Consider the following 22,772-nt stretch of genomic DNA (forward strand, 5'->3'; position numbering starts at 1 on the left):
ACTAAATATTGCTTCACTAAAAATCTTTGTTTGGAAAACACCGCAGTACTCAGATGTTCCTAGGAAATGAAAGACATACCACTGTTATCTTTTTGGTTGAAAGGAGAGTCAATTATTATGCAGGCTGAGAGGGGTTCACAAACTTTTTCATATGACTGTACTCATATACTGTTAAAAGCATTCGAAAACAAGTGTGTTTTAAGTCTTGATTCAAAAATCTGAGTTGATGGCGCTGACCTAATTTCAACTGGCAGAGCGTTCCATAACTTTGGTGCTAGAACTACAATGGCACGATCACCCCTTGTCTTCATCTTAGACTTTGGCACGACCAACAATTGCTGTTGAGAGGAACGTGAAGAGCAGACTGGTATATAACGAACCAACAACTCGGCCAGATAGGATGGGGCAGCACCATTTAGTGACTTATAAACCAAAAGTAAAATTTTAAAATGAATCCTAAATTCAACTGGGAGCCAATGAAGTGAGGCCAGAATTGGAGTAATGGACACAACTTTCTGAGACCCGGTAAGAAATTGAGCAGCAGCATTCTGAACCATCTGTAGCCGAGAAAGATGACATTTACTGATTCCACAATAAAGTGAATTACAATAATCGAGGTGCAATATAATAAAAGTATGGCATACCTTCTTCAGATCAGAGTGCCCCAGAAACGGTTTGACTCTAGCAAGCAGTCTAAGCTGAAAAAAGCAGTTGTTCTAATTATTGAGGAGCGACCTCAGTAGCCTTAATAAACCCTGTGAATAGGAAAGTAGCGATCTGACTCACACTTGGTACCCTTTTACTATTTCAATTACTCTAAATAAATGAGAAAGTATAGAAAATATAAAAACGTGGTATTTATTAACATATAAGAATGTAGCGGTGCTTGAAACTTCAACTCCCAGCAGACCTTGTTTGGTACAAGGAGGCCGGCGCGACATTTAACAGGGGTGCTAGTGTTACCAAAATGGGAGGAAGTCTTTTGTGTTTCGTGTATGGAGTTACCTGTCTGTCAGCCTTCCGTTTTGATACTTGTGGATTCTCGTCTTGTCCTGGATCATCTCCTGTTTTGGGTGTATGGAGTGTCTGGTGTCTGCCTGCTGCATGAAGACTGTGTGAGGATTGTTGTCGTCTTGGGAAGAAAGCAACGCTTCTGATCCCAATTATACGCCATCATCTCATCAGGAAATACCGATAGGACTGACCCTCACATTCATATACAGCGTGCTCATCTCTGGACTATCTACCATCATTACATGTCATCAGTTGTCATTTTCATGGACTTCATAGTGTGTGATTTATGTTATTATTGAGTTTGTGTTTATTGTACATCGCCATAAGAGGGTACTGGGGTGGAACCGTTGTTTTCATTTATTATTGTTTAATATATTCTTTAATTGCTGTTTTATTAGCGGTCGCTTTTTTGTCTCTGCTTGTGAGGGATCACCGACAAAAGCGTGATAGACATATGTGTGGCGACGGACAAATGAGCACCAACAAAACCGCTAACTGGTTTTCGACAAATGCACGCAGACAAAATCGCCATGACAAAATCGCGAGAGAGGTCAAGAGAGTGGGACACTAGGTTATAACTGTTATAACTGCTGATGGCATGCCGAGAACAAATAACTCAGTCGAGGGTTGGCATAACGCGACGTATACAAAGCGGAATTACCAGCAGTCAGGCAGCCAGCAAGTCTAAATACGCTCAACTATCAAGACGTCTTGCTGCAATTCTTCCTACATATGCAGGGCGTGATCTTAAGGACTATCTGCGTGCCATGCTGATGGCATGCCGTGTCTCATAATATTGACTTCTAAAATAAACATTATTATATATGCTTTAAACTAGTAATTCATATTTAATGAAACTTTCGCGATTTTGTCTGCGCGATTTTGACGACGCGTTTTAATCAACGCTATTTTGTCGCCACTCATATGTCTATCACGCAAATGTTGGGTCACAGCTTGTGAGTGTGTGTGGGTCGGGCCAAAAAATAATAAATAAATCACCGCCTCTTCGACGGTGTGAATCGTAGCGGCACCGGAGAATACCATATAGAAGAAAATGTAATTGAAAATAAAATAGATAGCAAAGTCTGGATATGAGTAACTGGTTATAGACTTTCACCACACCAAAGAGCCTCTTGTGTCTGGTCACTGTTCATGGAATGGATATGGAAGAGGGGCACTCCTGCAAGTACTTGGTGGTCCACATAAATGACAGGTTGGGCTGGTCTCAGAACACAGAGGACCTAGAGAAGAAATGTAGAGCAGATTATTGTTTTCCTAGAAGAACACACTCCTTTAATGTAGAAAATGACATCCTTCACATCTTCTACAACTCTGCAATTTTCTGTGTAGCTGGCGGCTTTTTGCACTCAGTGGGTGGCAGAATGTCCATGTAGTTCTGTACTGTGACAAGTCGGACAACTTGTGATCAAGAAACACATTTGGAGCAGTGATCTACATCAGCACCAGAATCTTCAGTTTCCACGTCATGCAAATGATTGTTAAACGTGACGTATGAGAGAAATCGTACCTCAGTATACAGTCAATACAAACACACCCAGCTTGTTGGTGAGCATTGCTGCTGCATCTCCATTATGTGCTGCCATCTATTGATGGCAATAGCTTGTGGAAAACTGTGTTATAAATAGACAGTCCATAGTTATGTCATTGTGAAAAAGGTGCTTTGAAACAATAAGATGACTATTTTGACAATAATGACAGTGATCAAGATAATGGCAGTTGAATGATGTGGAACCTGTAGGCTCTGGTACTGATGTGGATTGCTGCCCCGAAGGTGTATCATAAGGTGTCCGATTTATCACAACTGTGAGGACAGAACTACACGGACATTCTTAAAGTCACTGTGCGCAAACAGTCACCAACTACCAAACATGTTAAGTGCACCACGTGTGGACAGCCCAACGGAAACACGTCATATTTGTGGCGCATGTGCTTATAAGCCTGCACACTGCATGGTGCCATCTGAAAAAACTCTCAATCAAATGGAGACGTATTGTCACGTTGCAGGTGAAAATCAAAAATGAACAGTTCCTTTACATCATTGTTGGGCAACCGGTGCGCCCTCGTGGAATCTTCTAGGGGCGCCGCGAAAACTTTTGTAAAATATCTAAAATTGCTAGTGTTTTTGAACTTTTGGTTGATTAAAAAGATAATGTTTAAAAAATATATTTTATGTTGAAAAACAGATAACGGTTAATCAGATTGTTGAATAAACAAATGTATTTATTTTGAATACAAGTTAAAATTTTCGCTGTTCACCATTCATCATAATATCAACACCAGTGGTGTCAAAAACACATCTCGTGAGACTGAAAAAGTCTCGTTGTTAGAAGATCTCGCTCACTGTACGGATAGAGGAAGGCGGAGCAAATATAGAACGAGAAAATACGAACGCTACATTTCGGCTCTTGCTGACGAGAGAGTATCGCTGTAGCTGCAGCTCTCACCACTTAATCGTCTGAGTATTACTATGGAAAAATTAACTTTATTTTTGCTCTGACACCGCTGATCAACACAGTAAACTTTGTAAACTCAGTGACCTTTTCCAGGTCTTTGTGGTGAAAAACATTTTGTTGTGATGCAAGCATTCGATAATTCCTTGTAATTTAATTCTCAACGATTATCACTCGCTTTTATTTACGGTAATTTTGATTAAACTTTATCTAGAAAAATTCATACATAGTTTATTCTCGTCACGACTTTATTTATGGGCAGTCCCTCAGGTGCGCCACGAAAGAAAATGTTTGGACTTTGTGCGCCGCAACTCGAAAAAGGTTGCCTTTCACTGCTTTACATTTTTGACAGTGCTACTCTTGATAATGGGTGGCACAGTGGCACAGTGGTAGCACTGCTGCCTCGCAGTAAGGAGACCTGGGTTCACTTCCCTGGTCCTCCCTGCATGGAGTTTGCATGTTCTCCCCGTGTCTACGTGGGTTTCCACGAGGTCCTCTCACAGTCCAAGGACATACAGGTTAAGGGCATTGGCGATTCTAAATTGTCCCAAGTGTGTGCTTGGTGTGTGGGTGTGTGTGTGTGCCCTGTGGTGGGCTGGTACCCTGCCTGGGGATTTGTTTCTGCCTTGCGCCCTGTGTTGGCTGCAGTAGACCCCCGTGACCCTATGTTAGGATATAGTGGGTTGGACAATGACTGACTGACTGATTTACTAACTCTTGATAATAAAACCTGTTGCTTTTTTATTCATTTCTGTACATTTTGTACAAGTTTTTGTTAGGGTTCATTATTTTTCCTAAATGCAGCGTCCTGGTAATGAATGGTCCAGCAGTCAATGTTGTTAATGGCTTTTTTTTTACTTAGCAGAGCAAAAGATTAAAGTGACAACACCTCATTTAGCTGCCATACGGCGTGACACCCAGTCGCTGTCCATGCTCATCCCCTATCTTTAATCTGCATATACTTTTGTTTTAAATATGGCAGGGCTGTTCTGACATTATGCACAAAATGCCAGGTTATTGAAGACGGTATGACCTTTTACTGCAATATGGATTTGTAGCTCACATCGATCCTTGCTGGCATTATCACCCCTCAGTATTCCATTAAGGGTCATGATGCAGCCTGATCGAACAGAGAGCTGTAGCTTCAGTGTGCGGCTTATAATACTTTTTGGACTTTTTTTTGACTTTCAATATTACTTTTTTTGTGGAAAAACACAAGTAATATATCAATCCAGCCGTTACAGAACCTGTTAAGTCTATGTGCCATGATAATGAAGGGCAAGCCTTTTTTTTTATAATGTGATTTTTGCTTTTAATTGTTATTAGGCCTCCTTTAAATTTTACAAATTCAGTTTTCAACCTATACAGAGAATTTAGAGTAAATATTGTGACCAAATTCATTTCAGGTTAATGGAATTTACGCATCGCCATTTTGTTTTGTTCATGAATGAAACCGTTTTGCTATGACGTGAGTTCCAGATGTGGGCGAGTGGATCGCAGTGAATGGAGAGCAAGAAAACAATCTCACCTTACAGTTATGGCATAATCCATATACCCGTTATCCAACTGTATGCTCGAAACGTGCAAAACGCATGCATTTTTTGCTAAAATTTCCTTAAATGCATACGTCCAGAAAAATCAGTGCACATAAACAGGAAGCATTCCCCTGCTACTTTGAACACTTTAGGACCCTGTCCCCCACAATGCAACATTTCGGCACTAGGAAAGGCACTGTATAAAAATTATTGTTCTTGTTATTACTATAACGCCAGTATGAGTGGAATGGTGGCTCTGAGGATCTAGGGAACCGCACAGGCAATCAGACGGTTGCCAGTTCAAATCCTCTAAATGTCAGAAGTGACTCTAAACAGTCGAACAAGGCCCTTAACCTGCATTTGCTTCGTTCTGAGTATGACGTTAAGCAAGCAGGTCCAAAAACTTAGGGGTTGCTGACAGGATTGGCACTCCAGCCACCATACAAAAACCTCACGCTGTTCCAGTGTGGTGCTGATGTGTCACCTGCTGCACTCGGGTCCCAATCCATGTGGTGGGTGCGGCAATGCGCTAATGGATTTAGATCGGGTTTTTTTCTATAGTTTGCTTGAACATTCCGGTTGATTTTGCGTCTTCTCTCATCGCTCTATGTATCATAGTTCGCTTGCGGTACGCATTTATTTGCGTGAATCTTGAGACAGAGGGTGTGTTGCCAAGGGGAGGGGGCGAGGCCCTCCTCACTCACGCGCCAGCCTCCGTTCGAGTCATTGTACTTCTCGCCAGATGTTGGAGCGCACCTTGCCTCCAACTTAGCTAGCGATATCTGTTTATTCAGCAGACATTATCATCTACAGATTGTTAAAGAGTAAAGTTTGACATTTTTGAAAGAGGGAGATCAGAGCTACGTGTGTTTTAGAGGGTACCTGCTGATTGCCAGAGATATCATTGGCCACGTGCTTTTCTCCCCACGTGGGTGACGCTCTCCCGTCAGAGATGAACACGATCAGATACAGTGCCAACATTTGACGTTCGAGCGTCTGCTTGGCCAGAATTACATTTTTTCTTTTTTTTTTTTTTTTTTATTGGTTTTTAAAGTTTGTCCTGTTTCACTACTATGTGGTCAGAGCCACTAAGGACAGCTAGTATATCATAAAAGACTGCCAGAGGCTTTGAGCTCTGCGGTCCACTCTACGGTTCCCCAATTGAATGGTGACTTCCTGTGGGACTCCAGTTAATATACTGATATGATTGTAGGGGACGTGGATTTGGGTGCAATGTACTGTAAGTGACCTCAAATTCCTTCTGGGTTTTTTTCCTCCTCCATTTTAAGCAGACAGATGGAACATGTTTGTAGCACACCCACGTGTCTGACACTATCTATCTACAACGTGAACGTATCTGTCTCTCTTATAGCCTGTGTGTTTATTTTGTATACATTGACATGCAGGTTAGGTGCATTGGCGATCCTAAATTGTGCCTTGTGTGTGCTTGGTGTGTGTGTGTCTTGTGGTGGGCTAGCAGCCTGCCTTGCGCCCTGTGTTGGCTGGGATTGACCCCTGGGACTCTGTGTTAGGATATAGCGGGTGGGACAATGACTGCCTCCATCCATTCATTTTCTTAACCCGCATATCCAGAGCAGGGTTGCATTAAAGCACAAAACGCTCAAAGCTTTTCCAGCTTTTATAATATGTGGAAAGTGTCCAGTCCTGGTGTGAATATGAAACCGTGTGTGGAAGACCTAGAATATTAGATACCTAGAAATACACAGTAGAATAAAAAGTTGAGCATACATTTGAAAGTAGAAAGGATCATCCATCCATCCATTTTCTAACCCGCTGAATCCGAACAGGGTCACGGGGGTCTGCCGGAGCCAATCCCAGCCAACACAGGGCACAAGGCAGGAACCAATCCCGGGCAGGGTGCCAACCCACCGCAGAGAAAGGATCAACTTAAAGCAATTTATTTTAATGTAAAAGCGTAATTATCATGGTGGTTTATAATACAATTTACCTAAAATTCACTTGAGAGCCTTTCATGTTCTTTTTCTGTGGATGGTCAAATCTTTCTACAAATCTTCAAAATCTTGATAGCGTTTAGCTTGTTCTCAGTATAAAGTTTGTGCTCAAATATTCTGAACGCATCAAAGGCCTCATCAAAGAGACGCTGCCTTTCAGTGCCATTCGGTGTGCTGTATGCTCCACAGACAGTCTCGGAGATTCTCTGAAGGCCTACTCACCGGGATTCTCTTTTATTATCATGACACACGGAGTCCATTTTTCATATTTTTCTTTATGTAGCGACTGCTTCCCTGTTTTGTTGTTTATTGCCTTTCTTCTTTGTTTGAAGAATGCATTGTAAATCGTAAGGTGGTAGGGCATTTCCATCCCTCAGAGCTGAATTCCACTTGTTCTTCTACATCTCATTTTTTTTATTTTGTAGATATTATTTAAATTCCTTTAACATTCACGCAGCATGCTAACTGTGTGGCTAACATTTACTGGCATTGGTTGAGTCAGAAGCTTGAGTTACACTTTACCATGGAACCTTTAACTCTGAAAACACATTTTCCTAATATCCATCCATCCATTTTCTAACCCGCTGAATCCGAATACAGGGTCACGGGGGTCTGCTGGAGCCAATCCCAGCCAACACAGGGCACAAGGCAGGAACCAACCCTGGGCAGGGTGCCAACCCACCGCAGTTTCCTAATATTATAATAATAATAATAATAATAATACTGCGGTGGGTTGGCGCCCTGCCCAGGGTTTGTTTCCTGCCTTATGCCCTGTGTTGGCTAAGATTGGCTCCAGCAGACCCCCGTGGCCTTGTAGTTAGGATATAGTGTTAGGATAATGGATGGATGGATGGATAATAATAGTAATAAAAATGCATTTTATTTGTAGGGCACTTTATATTTGTAGTAAACCTCAAAGTGCTACATAAAAAGTTTAAACAAAGGCAAAACAAGTTAAAAACAGAGATATATATACAGTTGTAACCACAAAAGGGGGCACCACTGTGCCCCGACACCACTGACACAATAAGGCCCAAACACATTTTCAGTTCACATAAAAGATTTTTATTCATTCTTTCCAACAATACCAGCCAAAATGCATCACTACAAAATTCTCTCCTTGCACTTCCTAGAGTGTTTCACACTTCCTCCCAATTCTGAGTCAATGAAGTGAGGGGGCGGGACCTCTTTTAAATTTGACCTGGGAACGTCTTCAGGTCATCCGGAGCATTTCCGGGTCATGCGGACACCAGGGCAGTCTCCTACCAGCAGAGCCCTCTGGCAGTACCCATTTTGCATTTCTGGACTCCAACTCCCATCCCACCCTTCGGCTACCTTAATCTGGTTCAGCATTAACTCTTTTAGGGCTAATTATTTTTACTTCCTTTTGTCCCAGGGCTGAATATTTTTCCAAAAAAACTCAGTTTCCTAAAAAGTACACAAAGCAAAGGTTTCACGCATAAATCAACATAAAATACTTATTTATGATAAATGTCACACTTTTTTATGCTCCAGGAGCCCCTACAGTAGGCATATTCACATAGTTATTACATACATGTTTGTCCCATCACTCATAGGCCGAAAGAAACTTTCTGGTAAAAAACGGCTTGAAGTAGTCAAGTGGCTGCTAATCCATTGTGTCCACCAGCAGGCTGCGTTGTTTGGTCCAGTTGCCAGCTGGTCTCCCACAGATCGATGTCTGTGTAGTCCTCCCAAGGCGAATGTTTTCGTAGACGTGTCAGCTGCACGAGCGCGTCCAGCACTACGATTAACCGGGGACTGGTCATCTGATGCAAGTACCTGACTTTCGTTTTTCAATCTCTAGATCACTTGTATCAAAATCAGAGTTTGAAAAGTCAGAGTCCGATTCAGCAATAATACGTAAAAAATAAAGAAATAAATAATACACACAGAGTATTTTGCTTTGTGCATTTGCTTCATTCTCTCATACCATTTTTCGATGCCACTCTAGATGTTGGTTACTCTACGCTACTCAGGCACATGCAGGGTTTCAATGTCAAGTCGACGAGTCTGACAGTTCTCCGATCAAAGAGGGTCGCCCTCTGCCTCTGATATCCATTCTCAACCCCTTGTGTTGACAAAAGTCGACATCCGCCCTAAAAGAGTTAAGGAACGCTGCCACCTGTTGTGTGGGGGAATGAACTGTTCCTGGTAAACCCGTTCGCTCAGTCCATCCATTATGGCCCCTTGGCCGGGTATGAATCCATCCTTTATTCCTGCCAAGATGCCTGCCCTTCCACCCTGGCACCTACACAGTATATCTAAATTATAATTAGCAACCTCTTTATATTGATTTAGTTTTGGACCAACACAGCAGAGGCCTTGGGTTCAGTTTCTAGACAGGTCACCGGTGAATTGTCAAGTATTAGTCTTCAGTTCAAAATGGCCGTTTGCATCCGAACGCTTTCCATTTGAGTTTGAGTGGTTTATTTATAAGTATATATGTGTCAGGGATGCTGCGAGCATAAGAATGGACAACTTCACTTGTGCATTATGCCACAAGAGTGACGTGAGATTGTTCATGGATGCTTTTGATTTTCTTTATTAATCCCTGAGGGTAAATTGTCTTTTCACATGACCTTCATGGGTCAGCTATTGTACAGCTCCCCCGAAGCAATTTTCAGGTAAGTGTCCATGCTCAAGGGCCCAACAGAATAGGATTCTGGTAGTAACGAGATTTAACGAGATCTGCGGAGATCCTTAGCCACAGAGCCACCACTCCTCCTCAATGTTTGGTGTTGGTGCAATAATGGTTGCCATCGCATCATCTAGGTGTGTGCTACATGCTGGTGGTAATTGAAGTGGTTCCCCTCTGTCTATGTGAAGCACTTTTTTGTGTCAAGAATAGCACTATGTAAATGTAAAGAATTATTATTATTATGTTTCATTTAAAAATCAACTTTGTCACAGATGTTTCTCCTAAAATTCCTTAAGAAAAATAGCTTCAGACAAAAACGTAGGCAGTGTGGCTAAAGCTTTTGACTTCAAAATCTGAGGTGTGGTTCAAATCCCACTACTAACACTGCGTGACCCTAAGTAAGTATTATTATTATTATTATTATTATTATTATATAAGCCAAATATCACTGACTCACTCATTACGAAATCTCCTGAACCATGAGGACTTGAAATTTGGAATGTAGGTTACCCTTTGCCCATAGGTGCTCGCTATTTTTTAAAAATTTCATGGTCCTAGCACAAAATTTCTTATAGTTTTTTGACCCGTTTATATGTCTGTCCACTTTTCACGAGAAAACTATATTTAATTTGCTTGAACATTCCGTTGATTTTGTGACTTTCGCATCACGCTAAGTATAATAGTTCACTTGCGGTACCGATTTATTAGCGCAAATCCAAGAAAGACTCAGTGGGCAGAGGGGAGGGGGGCTCCTCAGTCACGCATCTGCCTCGGGGCGTAATCTTAACTCCACTTAGCTAGCGAACAAGAGAACTACTAGTAGTAGGCAGTGTGGTGCTGTGGTTAAAACGTTTGACTTCAAAATCTAAGGTTGTGGTTCAAATCCCACTACTGACACTGTGTGACCCTAAGTAAGTATTATTATTATTAATATTATTATTACTACTAAAGGTCTTTCATGGAGCACATTTATCACATTTAAAACTGTCTACAATGTACCCAGAGCAAGATCTAAAGTGCGAGTATTACCATCTAGCTCTTAACATGTCAGATGCTTTAATTAATCTTTTAAACTCCACTATTTAAAATTGAGACCCTGAAGGCGTAGGGATTACAGTGATTAGACTTCACTTTTCCCTTTGGAACTGATGGTGACCTGCATTTGGTTTTATACAAGAATTCTAAGAGCTGCTATTTAAGAAAGAAAGAAAGAAAGAAAGAAAGAAAGAAAGAAAGAAAGAAAGAAAGAGAAAGAAGGTTTCTTATATTATCTGTCATGATGAAGAATTTTACAAAGCAAATCACGTTACAAAACCAAAGCAATTTGGGTTGTTGTGGTCTGTAGTGCAAGACTGGAAGAGCAACATACAAAGCAGATTAAAATTTTTAAACTAAATTAGAAGCGCACTCTATTGATCTGTTGAGTTTTCAAAGGAGAGGGCAAAGTTGGAAGTGTGGTATTTATGCATCACCAAATTTTCATTATCGTTAACAGTTTCAGCACTTTTTTGTGTTCGTCGTCTATCATTATGTTCATATTATAAAGGTCAGCACATGCTGTTTTATTGACTTGATCCAACTTCAGAAAGCTTTTTTTTTCTTGAATACAATGCATGTTAAAATATCACCTGCAATTGCATTCATTAATGTATTTTATATTATCATCTCACTCTTAGAAATTGATGTTTTCATTTACCTCAGGGCCTGTTTTGTATTGAGGCATATTCCTTCTGCTGCTAACTTTTAATTTATAGAAGGTCTGAGGGCTTCCAATAAAGTAAAAATTACGACTAAAATTATAATTCATTTTTTTAAAGGTCTTGAGTATACTGTATATAAGGATGTTGTTAAGGGTAAGCATAAGTTAATGCTTCTCAGTATTCTTCAGTCACTATGGCACCTGTATGTTCTTCTGCTTGGCACCTCACATTTAAAATATGATTGCACATCTGCATCTATTCTGAAAATAAGGGCCAAAGGTACAAGATAGTAAGTCTATCTATCTATCTATCTATCTATCTATCTATCTATCTATCTATCTATCTATCTATCTATCTATCTATCTATCTATCCTTCACTTAGTGCCTTTCATGTCTATCTATCTATCTGTCTGTTATATAGTGCCTTTTAGATCTATCTATCTATCTATCTATCTATCTATCTATCTATCTATCTATCTATCTATCCTTCACTTAGTGCCTTTCATGTCTATCTATCTATCTGTCTATTATATAGTGCCTTTCATATCTATCTATCTATCTATCTATCTATCTATCTATCTATCTATCTATCTATCTATCTATCTATCTATCCTCAAACTCAGATCACAAAGCCAGTTCAGAATGGAAGCATACCTTTATTGACCCATCTCTCTCTGTCACTCTGTACATGGAAAGATATGACTGACGTACAGATGGTGGTAGCACTTTTTAAATACACTTGTCACTTACAGAAGCAGGTGATTAGTTTAATTTCTTATGTCCTTGCTAGTTACTGATAAATAGGACCCTTGGAGTCAGGATTCTGCTACACTCGATTATACTGGCTTTCTTATCAATACTTCTCCTTGTACTAAAATAGCAACGGAACTGGATCACAGATCGAGAAGTCTTTCTAAGAGTGCTAAAGACAAAAGCTAACAATTAACAAGAACTGAAGTCATTCAATATAATCAATTTGTGACAATTACAGTATATTTATCAGTAAAAAATTAAGTTTCACAGTATCTGTCTATCTAGATGATAATTTGTTTTTGTGTGGTTTAGTGGTTAAGGCCTTGGATTTCAAACCCTGAGGATGTGGGTTCAAATGCACCTACTGACACTGTGTGATCCTGAGCAAGTCATTTCACCTGCCTGTGCTCCAACTGATAAAACAAAAGAAATGTAATCAATTGTATCTCAAATGTTGTTAAAGGTGTCTGTTAATAGTAATAATAATGTTATTTCTCTCAATTTATTTGTCTGTTGATTTATGTGCTACTAGCCACACTACTTGTGGAAGACAGATAATAGAATAATTTAAAGATATTTCTTGCCCAATGTGCTACTTAACTCAGTATCCACAAGTGTGCAAACATTTCTTCACTGGCAATCTCAAGCGCGTTCCCGTAAAAGCCTGCTTCTGAGAATCTGTCATTATTTTCATGTTGGCTTTCCCATATTATGTCCACTTTCATACTTCCCATCTTTGAAGGTGACTCTCCACATGCGTCCCATGCCGTTCCTCTTTCACGGCATCACCAAAGCCCTACTGACCAATCACATTGTTCTGACTATACTGTGTTATTACATAGTAGAATTTTTTTTTTTTGCCTGCATGTACAGTATGTCTTTTTACTAATTTAGTTGTTTTAGTACACAAATCCCATGACAGTAAAGCACTTTTTAAATTAAACAGTTGTATTTTGTAATATATATATATATATATATATATATATATATATATATATATATATATATATATAAAACTGCTCAAAAACTCAAAAACTATATATATATATATAAAACTGTTCAAAAAAATTAAAGGAACACTTTGAAAACACATCAGATCTCAATGGGAAAAAGAAATCCTCCTGGATATCTATACTGATATAGACTGGGTAATGTGTTAGGAACGAAAGGATGCCACATCGTTTGATGGAAATGAAAATGATCAACCTACAGAGCCCTGAATTCAAAGACGCCCCAAAAATCAGAGTGAAAAAATTATGTGGCAGGCTAGTCCATTTTGCCAAACTTTAATTGCAGCAACTCAAAATTGTACGCAGCACTTTGTATGGCCCCTGTGTTCTTGTATACATGCCTGACAACATCGGTGCATGCTTCTAATGAGATGACAGATGGTGTTGTGGGGATCTCCTCCCAGATCTGGACCAGGGCATCACTGAGTTCCTGGACAGTCTGAGGTGCAACCTGGTGGCATTGGATGGACCAAAACATAATGTCCCAGAGGTGTTCTATTGGATTTAGGTCAGGAAAGTGTGGTGGCCAGTCAATGGTATCAATTCCTTCATCCTCCAGGAACTGCCTGCATACTCTCACCACATGAGGCCAGGAATTGTCGTGCACCAGGAGCCACTGTACCAGCATAGGGTCTGACAATGGGTCCAAGGATTTCATCCTGATACCTAATGGCAGCCAAGGTGCCTTTGTCAAGCCTGTAGCGGTCTGTGTGACCCTCCATGGATATGCCTCCCCAGACAATCATTAACCCACCACCAAACTGCTCATGCTGAATGATGTTACAGGCAGCATAATGTTCTCCATGGCTTCTCCAGACCCTTTCACTTCTGTCACGTGCTCAGGGTGAACCTGCTCTCATCTGTAAAAAGCACAGGGCACCAGTGGTGCATCTGCCAATTCTGGTATTCTATGGCGAATGCCAATCGAGCTGCATGCTGCTGAGCAGTGAGCTCAGGGCCCATTAGAGGACATGGGGCCCTTGGGTCACCCTCATGAAGTCTTTCTGGTTGTTTGGTCAGAGACATTCACACCAGTGGCCTGCTGGAGGTCATTTTGTAGGGCTCTGGCAGTGCTCATCCTGTTTCTCCTTGCCCAAAGGAACAGATACTGGTCCTGCTGATGGGTTATGGACCTTCCTAGAGTAACTGCTTGTCTCCTGGAATCTCCTCCATGCCCTTGAGACTGTGCAGGGAGACACAGCAAACCTTCTGGCAATTACACGTATTGATGTGCCATCCTGGAGAAGTTGGACTACCTGTGCAACCTCTGTAGGGTCCAGGTATCACCTCGTGCTACCAGTAGTGACACTGACTGTAGTCAAATGCAAAACTAGTGAAGAAACAGTCGGAAAAAGATGAGGAGAGAAAAATGTCAGTGGCCTCCACCTGTTAAACCATTCCTGTTTTGGGGGTCATCTCATTGTTGCCCCTCTAGTGCATCTGTTGTTAATTTCATTAACACCACAGCAGCTGAAACTGATTAACAACCCCTCTGCTACTTAACTGACCAGATTAATATCCCATAAGTTTCATTGACTTTATGCTATACTCTGATTAAAAAGTGTTCCTTTAATTCTTTTGAGCAGTATATATATATACTGTGTATATATATATATATATATATATATATATATATATATATATATATATATATATATATATATATATATATATATACAGTATATATATATATATATATATATATATATATATATATATATATATATATATATATATATCACAGACTCACTCATGAAATCTCCTGAACCATGAGGACTCGAAATTAGGAATGTAGGTTACCCTTGGCCCATAGGGGTTCGCTAAAAAACGATTTAAAAAATTTTGTGGTCCAAGCACAAAATTTCTTATAGTATTTTGACCTGTTTTTATGTCTGTCCACTTTTCACGAGAGAACTATATTTAATTTGTTTGAACATTCCACTGATTTTGTGACTTTCTCATCAAGTATCATAGTTCACTTGCAGTACCGATTTATTAGCGCAAATCTGAGAGAAACTCAGCCAGAAGAGGAGAGTGGGGCAGGACCCTCCTCAGTCACGCGTCTGCTTCGGGGTGTAATCTTAACTCCCCTTAGCTAGCGAACGAGAGTACTACTTAACAGATTTAGATCTTTTTTTTTTCTATAATTTTTTTGAACATTACGGTTGATATTGAGACTTCTCTCATCGCTCTAAGAATCATAGTTCACTTGCAGGAGCAATATATTCGTACTAATACGAGACAGAGGCTGCCGGGATGGGGAAGAGTGACATCAGTAGTGGGGAGCCTGGCAGGGACCTCCTCACTGTTCTGTTTCACTAAGACATGGGCAAAGCCGCAGGGGATCGCTAGTATATTAGTCACCCGCTGCGGCTTCGCCCGCGCCTAAGTGAAACAAGACAGTGAGGAGGTCCCTGCCAGGCTTTTGATAAAATATATAAGAAAAGAACAGACAAAACACCACAAAATGGTTTGGGGTAGCCACCCCGTATAATGTAGGTTGGATTCAAAAATGCAAAAAATATGAGCAATTGTGGTCACTGAGTTCAAAACAGAACTGATTTGCAGGAAGCAAGATGGTTGTTTTATGGTCCGGCAGAGGAAGTGAGGTCAGCAGAGTCGGAACTGGAAATGAGGTCATTGAAACCGGAACTGGACGTGACATCGTCTGGATGAGGCGGAATTTCCTGTAACTGGTCTGCAGAGGAAAGAGAGAGAGGGTTAGTGCACTAACCCTAACCCTAACCCAATAAAGCTCTACTTGACTCGACTTGACTTGACTCCGCCACCCCCTGGTCTGGCATGGAATTACCCTCATTTGAGCCCTTTAGCTGCCTCCCATGCGCACGTGTGTGACACTATATACATATATACTTTTACAATTGAATGTGCCTACTTGAAATTGAGTTTGATTGATAACAAGTCTTTCTTCGTTTTCTGACCCTGGTGTGCACTTTTTGTTTTTATGCAGGCAGGACAGGTTAACCCTACTGTGAAGCTTTATGTTGTAAACCTTTATGGACCCATGCACACTCAGGAGCTGACACCACCAGACAGCCTAAAAGCCAGGTATGATGTTTTCATATTTTTATTTAAGGCCCTGTGGTTACTTCGTATGTATGTTAGAATGCTGTCAAGCCATTAACTTTTGCCTTTATTCTAATTTAATGCTCACATTGCTTTTTCTTCATATTGCTCAATCCTGTTCCTTTTATTGTTGCAAATACAGTAGTGGTTGCCTGGATGAATCACCTAAAAATTGTCTTAAGATGGAAAATCAAAAGTGTACCACTGTTCTCTACCCTGTGAATACACCCTAAGTTGGCCGTGAGTAACATGACAGCTAGAAAATGTAACAGTGTGTTAGAATAAGTCAAGCGCCTTTGTATCGTAATGTCCAGGGTGACCACGTCTCTCTGAAGGCAGTCCAGGTACGGCTGAGGAGATTAAAAGGTTTAAAGTGTGGTTCAGTTCTATGTATTGTATAGTGAGGCATTGACTTTTGGGACATTGGCGCTCCTTCTGGAACCTATTTCTATGAAACAGATGAGCAGCAAAGCATCATGAAGGGTTATGAGTACGTCGATCTAGGATTTTTCAAATTAGGGAATGGAGGAGGCAGGAAGTTTTGGATAGGTAAGACTGTAGCACGGTCACATAGTTGTTTCACTTTTTTTCCTATTTATTTGAGATGTCATGCTTGTTTAGCCATCGCAAAGTTGCATGAAAAGTTGAAGTATTCACTGCCTGTAATCTTTATGTCGAGGCAGTGGAGTTTTTTAGGCTTGTGGTCACCCACTTGAGGTTTCAAATAATTGGGAATCGTAATTGAGCATCTCTTTCAATTTTCAGTTTTTATTTAAGATTGTTAAAATAATTTTGTATTTATTCTGACGTCATTTGGGTTTTTATGGGCGCCGTCATTGTTGATCAATTCCGTTGTCATGAAAATGAATTAGATGTTCATGGCATGTAACATCACTTTTACTACGATGTAAAAAGCCACCACTTATGTCTTGAATCTATCCAAGATTGCAGTTTGCAAACTGTGCATCTTTATTGTTCTTGGGTTGAACTTCAAAGAATTTCTTATGTACTTTGTGGTCTTGACCTTTGATTTTTTTCAACAACCTCTTTTCTCCTAATCCCTTTAAATTGCCACTGCTATTTTTCATCATAGCCAGAGTGGTCCCCAGGGGCCGGTGCAGCTCCCTAAACCACCGAAACAAAGTCTCAGACACAAATTCGCTATGAACAAAAAAGGGTTTAACTGTGAGAAGCTCTTACACAATTAATTGTTTCCCACACCACAACCACAACTCTAGTACTCTGACACATTCTGTTGTTTCTCCACCAGGCAAGCTTTGTCTTCCTTCTCCCAACTCTTGCTCCCTGTGTTGAGGTGAGCAGCTCCTTTTATGTAAAACCCGAGAGCAATTCAGTTGTCCCAAAACTGTGGCTCTGGAGCACTTCCGGGTGATGCTGGAACCAGGCAACCAGTGCTACCTGGTGTCACCCATGGAACCCAACAGGGCTGAGCCAACTAACTACAGTTTCCACTCTGCCCTGTTGGAAGCCACAGTGGTGCTGTAATCCAGGGAGGATGCCATTTAGTGCCTCGAGAGGGTGACATTGCCTTGCAAAACTGCCTTCCCCTGTCATTCAACACCATTGGCATCCCACGTGGGTAAGGATTCCAGCAAAACTCTGGCCGGGATGCCAGTGCCCTCATGGCATTTTTCACACCAAACAATGTCTTAAAGGATTATTTATGGCAGAGGAACTGAGGCAGGTGGTCTCATGATTCTCTATACTGATGGCAAATATACTGAAGACAGGTTCTGTCTTTGATTCAAACATTCAGCCTCACATGTCTTTAGTTTTCTGTTTCTGATTGATTTTTTTGGCAGTATCTGTTTATCAAGCAAGCATTTTGCACATTTTGAGCATACAACTGGATAACTGACATTGGGATTTTGCAACATAAGTAGCGTGACATTTTTATTTTTTATTTTTTCCATGGATGGTTTTCACGTTATCGGTCATTGTATGTTGGTCACTATTGGCTCGTATTATAAGGTCATAACCTTTTCTCTCTCTATCCAGCATGAGAACATGAGATTAAAAATTGATCTCTGCCATCACTACAAACGATACATTAGGTATGTAACATATTAATGGCTGACCCTGTACACTGACCCCTAAAAGGTCGTGAGAAAAGACTGTTTCCCCTCGGGGATTAGCAAAGCATATAAATGCAAAATCAAAAAAATATCACATTTAGGTGGAGTATTACTTTAAAAAGGACAACATCCAGAGGCAGAGCCTGTGCAATGCGTATCAGAAGACAGAACATTGAGGAATGCTCTTTTAGTGCCAATGAGGCAGTTTTATATTGAACCATACAGCTTGGTGTTGGAATGGGCCAGCATTTTTAATATCACGTTTGCAAGTCATTGTCCATCGTGGTTCTGTAAGCCAGGGAGGCTGCCATCTACAGCCTTCGGGGGGAGACAATACTCTAAGAAAACTGTCTTCCCCTGTCAATCAACACCAATGGCATCCCAGCCGGGTAAGGATCCCAGCATAACTCCGGACGGGATGCCAGTTGTGACAGATAGGGGGCGCTATCGCTCCCTTGAACCCTCGGATCAAACATCAGACACTAGGTAAAAGTCCAATAATTGACTTTATTAACACAAATAAGTGCACAAAGCACCCCCCTCTCCACGATACTCATATATCAACACTCTAATCAATAAATCCTCCACTCCCAGACGCGTTGCCACCCTTCCACCCAGCTCAGCTCCCCGTCTGGGATTTCCCACAGTCCTTTATAGTACGTGACCCGGAAGTGCTTCCAAACCCTGAGTCCACATGACTTCCTAGCACTTCAGGGTCAGATCCAAAGTCTTCTTTTCATCCCGAAAGTACGTCTGCCTCTTTGTCCATGTGACTAGGATGCACTTCCGGGTTGTATGCAAAAGTCTCGCTGCTCCTCCCTACAGCGCCTTCTAGGGGCCCCTGTGGTATCCAGCAGGGTTGTGGATGAAAACGCCAATGTCCATAATTCCCTGCTGACATTCAGGGCACCTCCATGCTGCAGGGAGGGCTCCACCTGGCGGCCTGGGGGATGACTGGCAGGCCATAGTCCACACAGTCTTAGAGTATTCATGGCTGAGGGCCTGAGGCAGGTGGCCCCAAGACTCTTTATACTGAGGGCAGATATACTGTCTGCAATTCTCATGTGTCTTTAGTTTCTCGTTTATGATACGCATTGATTTTTCCGACATTGTCTGTTTATCAATAATTTTACAAGAAAAACATAAATTTTGCACATTTTGAGCATACAGAAGAATAACTGACAGGGATTTTGCTACATAAGTAGGGTGAGAGTTTTATTTTTCATTTTTTCCAAGAGTAGTTTTCACATTTGTCATTGTAGTCAAGAGTTGCTTTTTCCAGCTTCGTCTATTAGGTAAGATCAAGCCTTTTTTTATCTTCTAGGGATCTTGAGAAAGCTACTCGTGCTTTTATCTTCTCTCGCCTTGATTACTGCAACTCGCTGTATTCTGGGATTGGCAAATCCCTGATACGCAGGTTATAGTTGGTCCAGAATGCTGCCACTCGCTTTCTGGTTGAGGCAAGAAAATCTGATTCTGTTTCTCCAATATTAGCATCTTTACACTGGCTGCCTGTCAGTTTTTGAATTGATTTTAAAATCTTGTTGCTAGTTTTTAAATCTTTACATGGGCTTGCTCCTGCCTATTTATCTGAATTGTGTGTTTTACACCAGCCATCTAGAGTGCTTAGATCTTCTGGTCAGTTGTCTCTTCTTGTCCCTCGTACCAAGTATAAAACTAAAGGGGGACAGACAGGACTTGACAGCTGCTGCTCCTCGTCTGTGGAACTCTTTACCTCATCATATAAAGGAGTCGTCTACAATCGAATTGTTCAAAACGAGATTAAAGACTCATTTCTATTCACTTGCTTTCCGTGACCTTCAGTAATACTGATGGTTTCCTCATTGTGATTATGTAGCATTACTTCTCTTTATTATGTATTTTATTTATGTTCATTTATTTTATTTCTATTTATGTTATTCATGTTAATTGTATGTTTTTCTTTTATTCTATTATTGTGAAGCACTTTGGCCACAGCATTCCTATATTGTTTTAAATGTGCTATACAGTAATCCCTCCTCGATTGCGGGGGTTGCGTTCCAGAACCTCCCCGCGATAGCTGAAAATCTGCGAAGTAGAAACCATATGTTTGTATGGTTATTTTAATATATTTTAAGCCCTAATAAACTCTCCCACACTGTTAACATTATTAGAGCCCTCTAGACATGAAATAACACCCTTTAGTCAAAAGTTTAAACTGTGCTCCATGACAAGACAGAGATGACAGTTCTTTCTCACAATTAAAAGAATGCAAATAGATCTTCTCTTCAGGAGCAGAGAATTTCAGAGAGAGCGAGAGAGAGAGAGAGAGCGCTCGCAAAGAAAAGCAAACAATCAAAAAATCAATACGTATGCTTTTAAGTTTAAGCGGCATTTTTTAGAGGTGCGTCCGTATCTTCTAGGCAAACAGCTTCTGTGCAAACAGCCCCTCTGCTCACAGCCCCTCCGTCAGGCGCAGAGAATGTCAGAGAGAGTGAGATAGAGGCAGAGACGAGCAAACAATCAAGCACCGCACGGGAAGCATATCTTATAGCATTGAGGAGTTTGTTAATATTGTAACAACCGGTGGTTGAGTATTGAAGCTCTCAGAGCCGAACTCTACTGCGCATTTCCCCCAAGCTGGTCGGCCAGCGGAATGCCAGCGCCATGCACGCAGCTGTACCTAGCTCATTAAGCAGGCGAACACTCGTGTCCCATACACCGCACGACCCCAAGTGTCTCCGTACATAATTGCATAGATGGAATCTAGCAACACACAGCTCTGTCCTTTTGTATCTCTTTATTAGAGCAGATAGTCAGAAACAAAGCTCAACATATTGCAAGGCCATTGCCAAGGTCATTCAGAAAGACATCCTTCTCCATGATGGTAACTGTTACACTTACCACTCCTGGGCTGCAAATGACCCAAGTCCACCCAAGCAACTGCAACACAAACACATATAACATTTATAGTACAACAGGAAATCAATTGCCTTGCTTGCCCAGTACAAACAGTAACGTTACAGAAATACCCACAATGCACCATGCCGCCAGCGCTGACTGCCGGGTCATTACAATATATAATACATGCTCTGACTGTGTAGCTTCTAAGCCATCCGCCAATAGCGTCCCTTGTGTGAAATTAACTGGGCAAACAAACTGAGGAAGCGTGTACCATGAATTAAAAGACCCATTGTCCGCAGAAATCCACAAACCAGCGAACAATCCGTGATATATATTTAGATATGCTTACATTTAAAATCCGCGATAGAGTGAAACCGCGAAATAGCGAGGGATTACTGTATAAATAAATTTGGCATTGACATTATATTTTGGTCACTATTGCCTTGCATTATGTCATAACCTTTTTTTCTCTCTACCCTGCATGAAAACATGAGATTAAAAATGGTTCCATGCCATTACTACAAACTTCATAGGGGATGTAACATGTTAATGGCTGACCCTGCACTCTGACTCCTAAATGGTGTAGTAAAGTAGACTGGAGACAGAAAAAGGTTTGGGGATGGACACCCCATATACTGAAAAACTAAGTCAGCAAAGCAAAAACACATCTTCACAGAGGGAACTGGATAACAGAATGAGTCTTTGCTCTAAATATGGTGGATCAGAGGAAGGGGTGGAGTCAGGGAGACCGGAACAGGAAGTGATGTGGCAGGCAGGTGGGTTTTAAGTAACGGAGGCGATGTCATCACAAGGAGTAAGTGAGGTCACTGGTGGTGATGTCACTGATAGGAATGGTCTTTGGCTGGTCTGCAGAGGGACAAGAGGGTGAAAGGATCAGACGGCTGCGCCAACCCACGGCCTGGCTGAGCACTAGCACTGTTTGAGCCTGAAAACTGTCACCCATACGCATGTGTGACAAAGGGTGTGCAAAAAGATCATTTTCCCTTAGGGATTAACAAAGTACATCGAAACAAAATAAAACATATAATTTTTTGGTGGAATATTCCTTTAAGAAGGACAACATCCAGAACATTTCAGACAACAGATGGTTAGGAAGTGCTCTTTTGGTGCCAGTGAGGTAGTTTTATAATGGACTGTACTGCTTGGTGTTGGAATGGGCTTGTGTTTTTTAATATCACATTTGCACATCATCGTTACCAGCTTAAAAACGTGTGTCCAAATATATGTTTACTTTATTTCTCCAAGATCTTTTTTTTATTTCAATTATTATTTTCCATGAATGTTTGTGATTACTTTTAGTTTTGTAAATAATTATGTATTGCCCCATTAAATGTGCATCTTTTCATTGTGTTCTGGGGACGCCTTGACGTCACCACTCCTGTGACCACAAGGTGGCTGTTTAAAGACGAGGAGATGAGGATCTCAGGAGTGGCGCGTTGAAGTTGATGGACTCTATAAGTACATTAGTGTGTTTTTTTTATTTTTCTGTTGGATGTGCCCGTTTCTTGATTACTTTCTGCTCAGGTATGTAGATTATTCTTCTGTATTTTGTCTTGCAACTTGGCTAACT

The 22,772-nt window shown here is 41.0% G+C and overlaps 1 protein-coding gene across 2 annotated transcripts in view; it reads left to right on the plus strand.

Moving 5' to 3' along the window:
- Positions 1–22,772, plus strand: part of LOC120530791 (inactive dipeptidyl peptidase 10-like) — an 898,875-nt gene that overhangs the window by 768,513 nt on the left and 107,590 nt on the right. For both annotated transcript variants that reach the window (XM_039755400.1, XM_039755402.1), the window contains exon 10: positions 16,087–16,184. In XM_039755400.1, coding sequence (XP_039611334.1) covers positions 16,087–16,184 — 98 coding nt within the window. The remainder of the gene's footprint in view (positions 1–16,086; positions 16,185–22,772) is intronic.

Source organism: Polypterus senegalus, chromosome 6, assembly GCF_016835505.1.
Source record: "Polypterus senegalus isolate Bchr_013 chromosome 6, ASM1683550v1, whole genome shotgun sequence".
NCBI lineage: Eukaryota > Metazoa > Chordata > Cladistia > Polypteriformes > Polypteridae > Polypterus > Polypterus senegalus.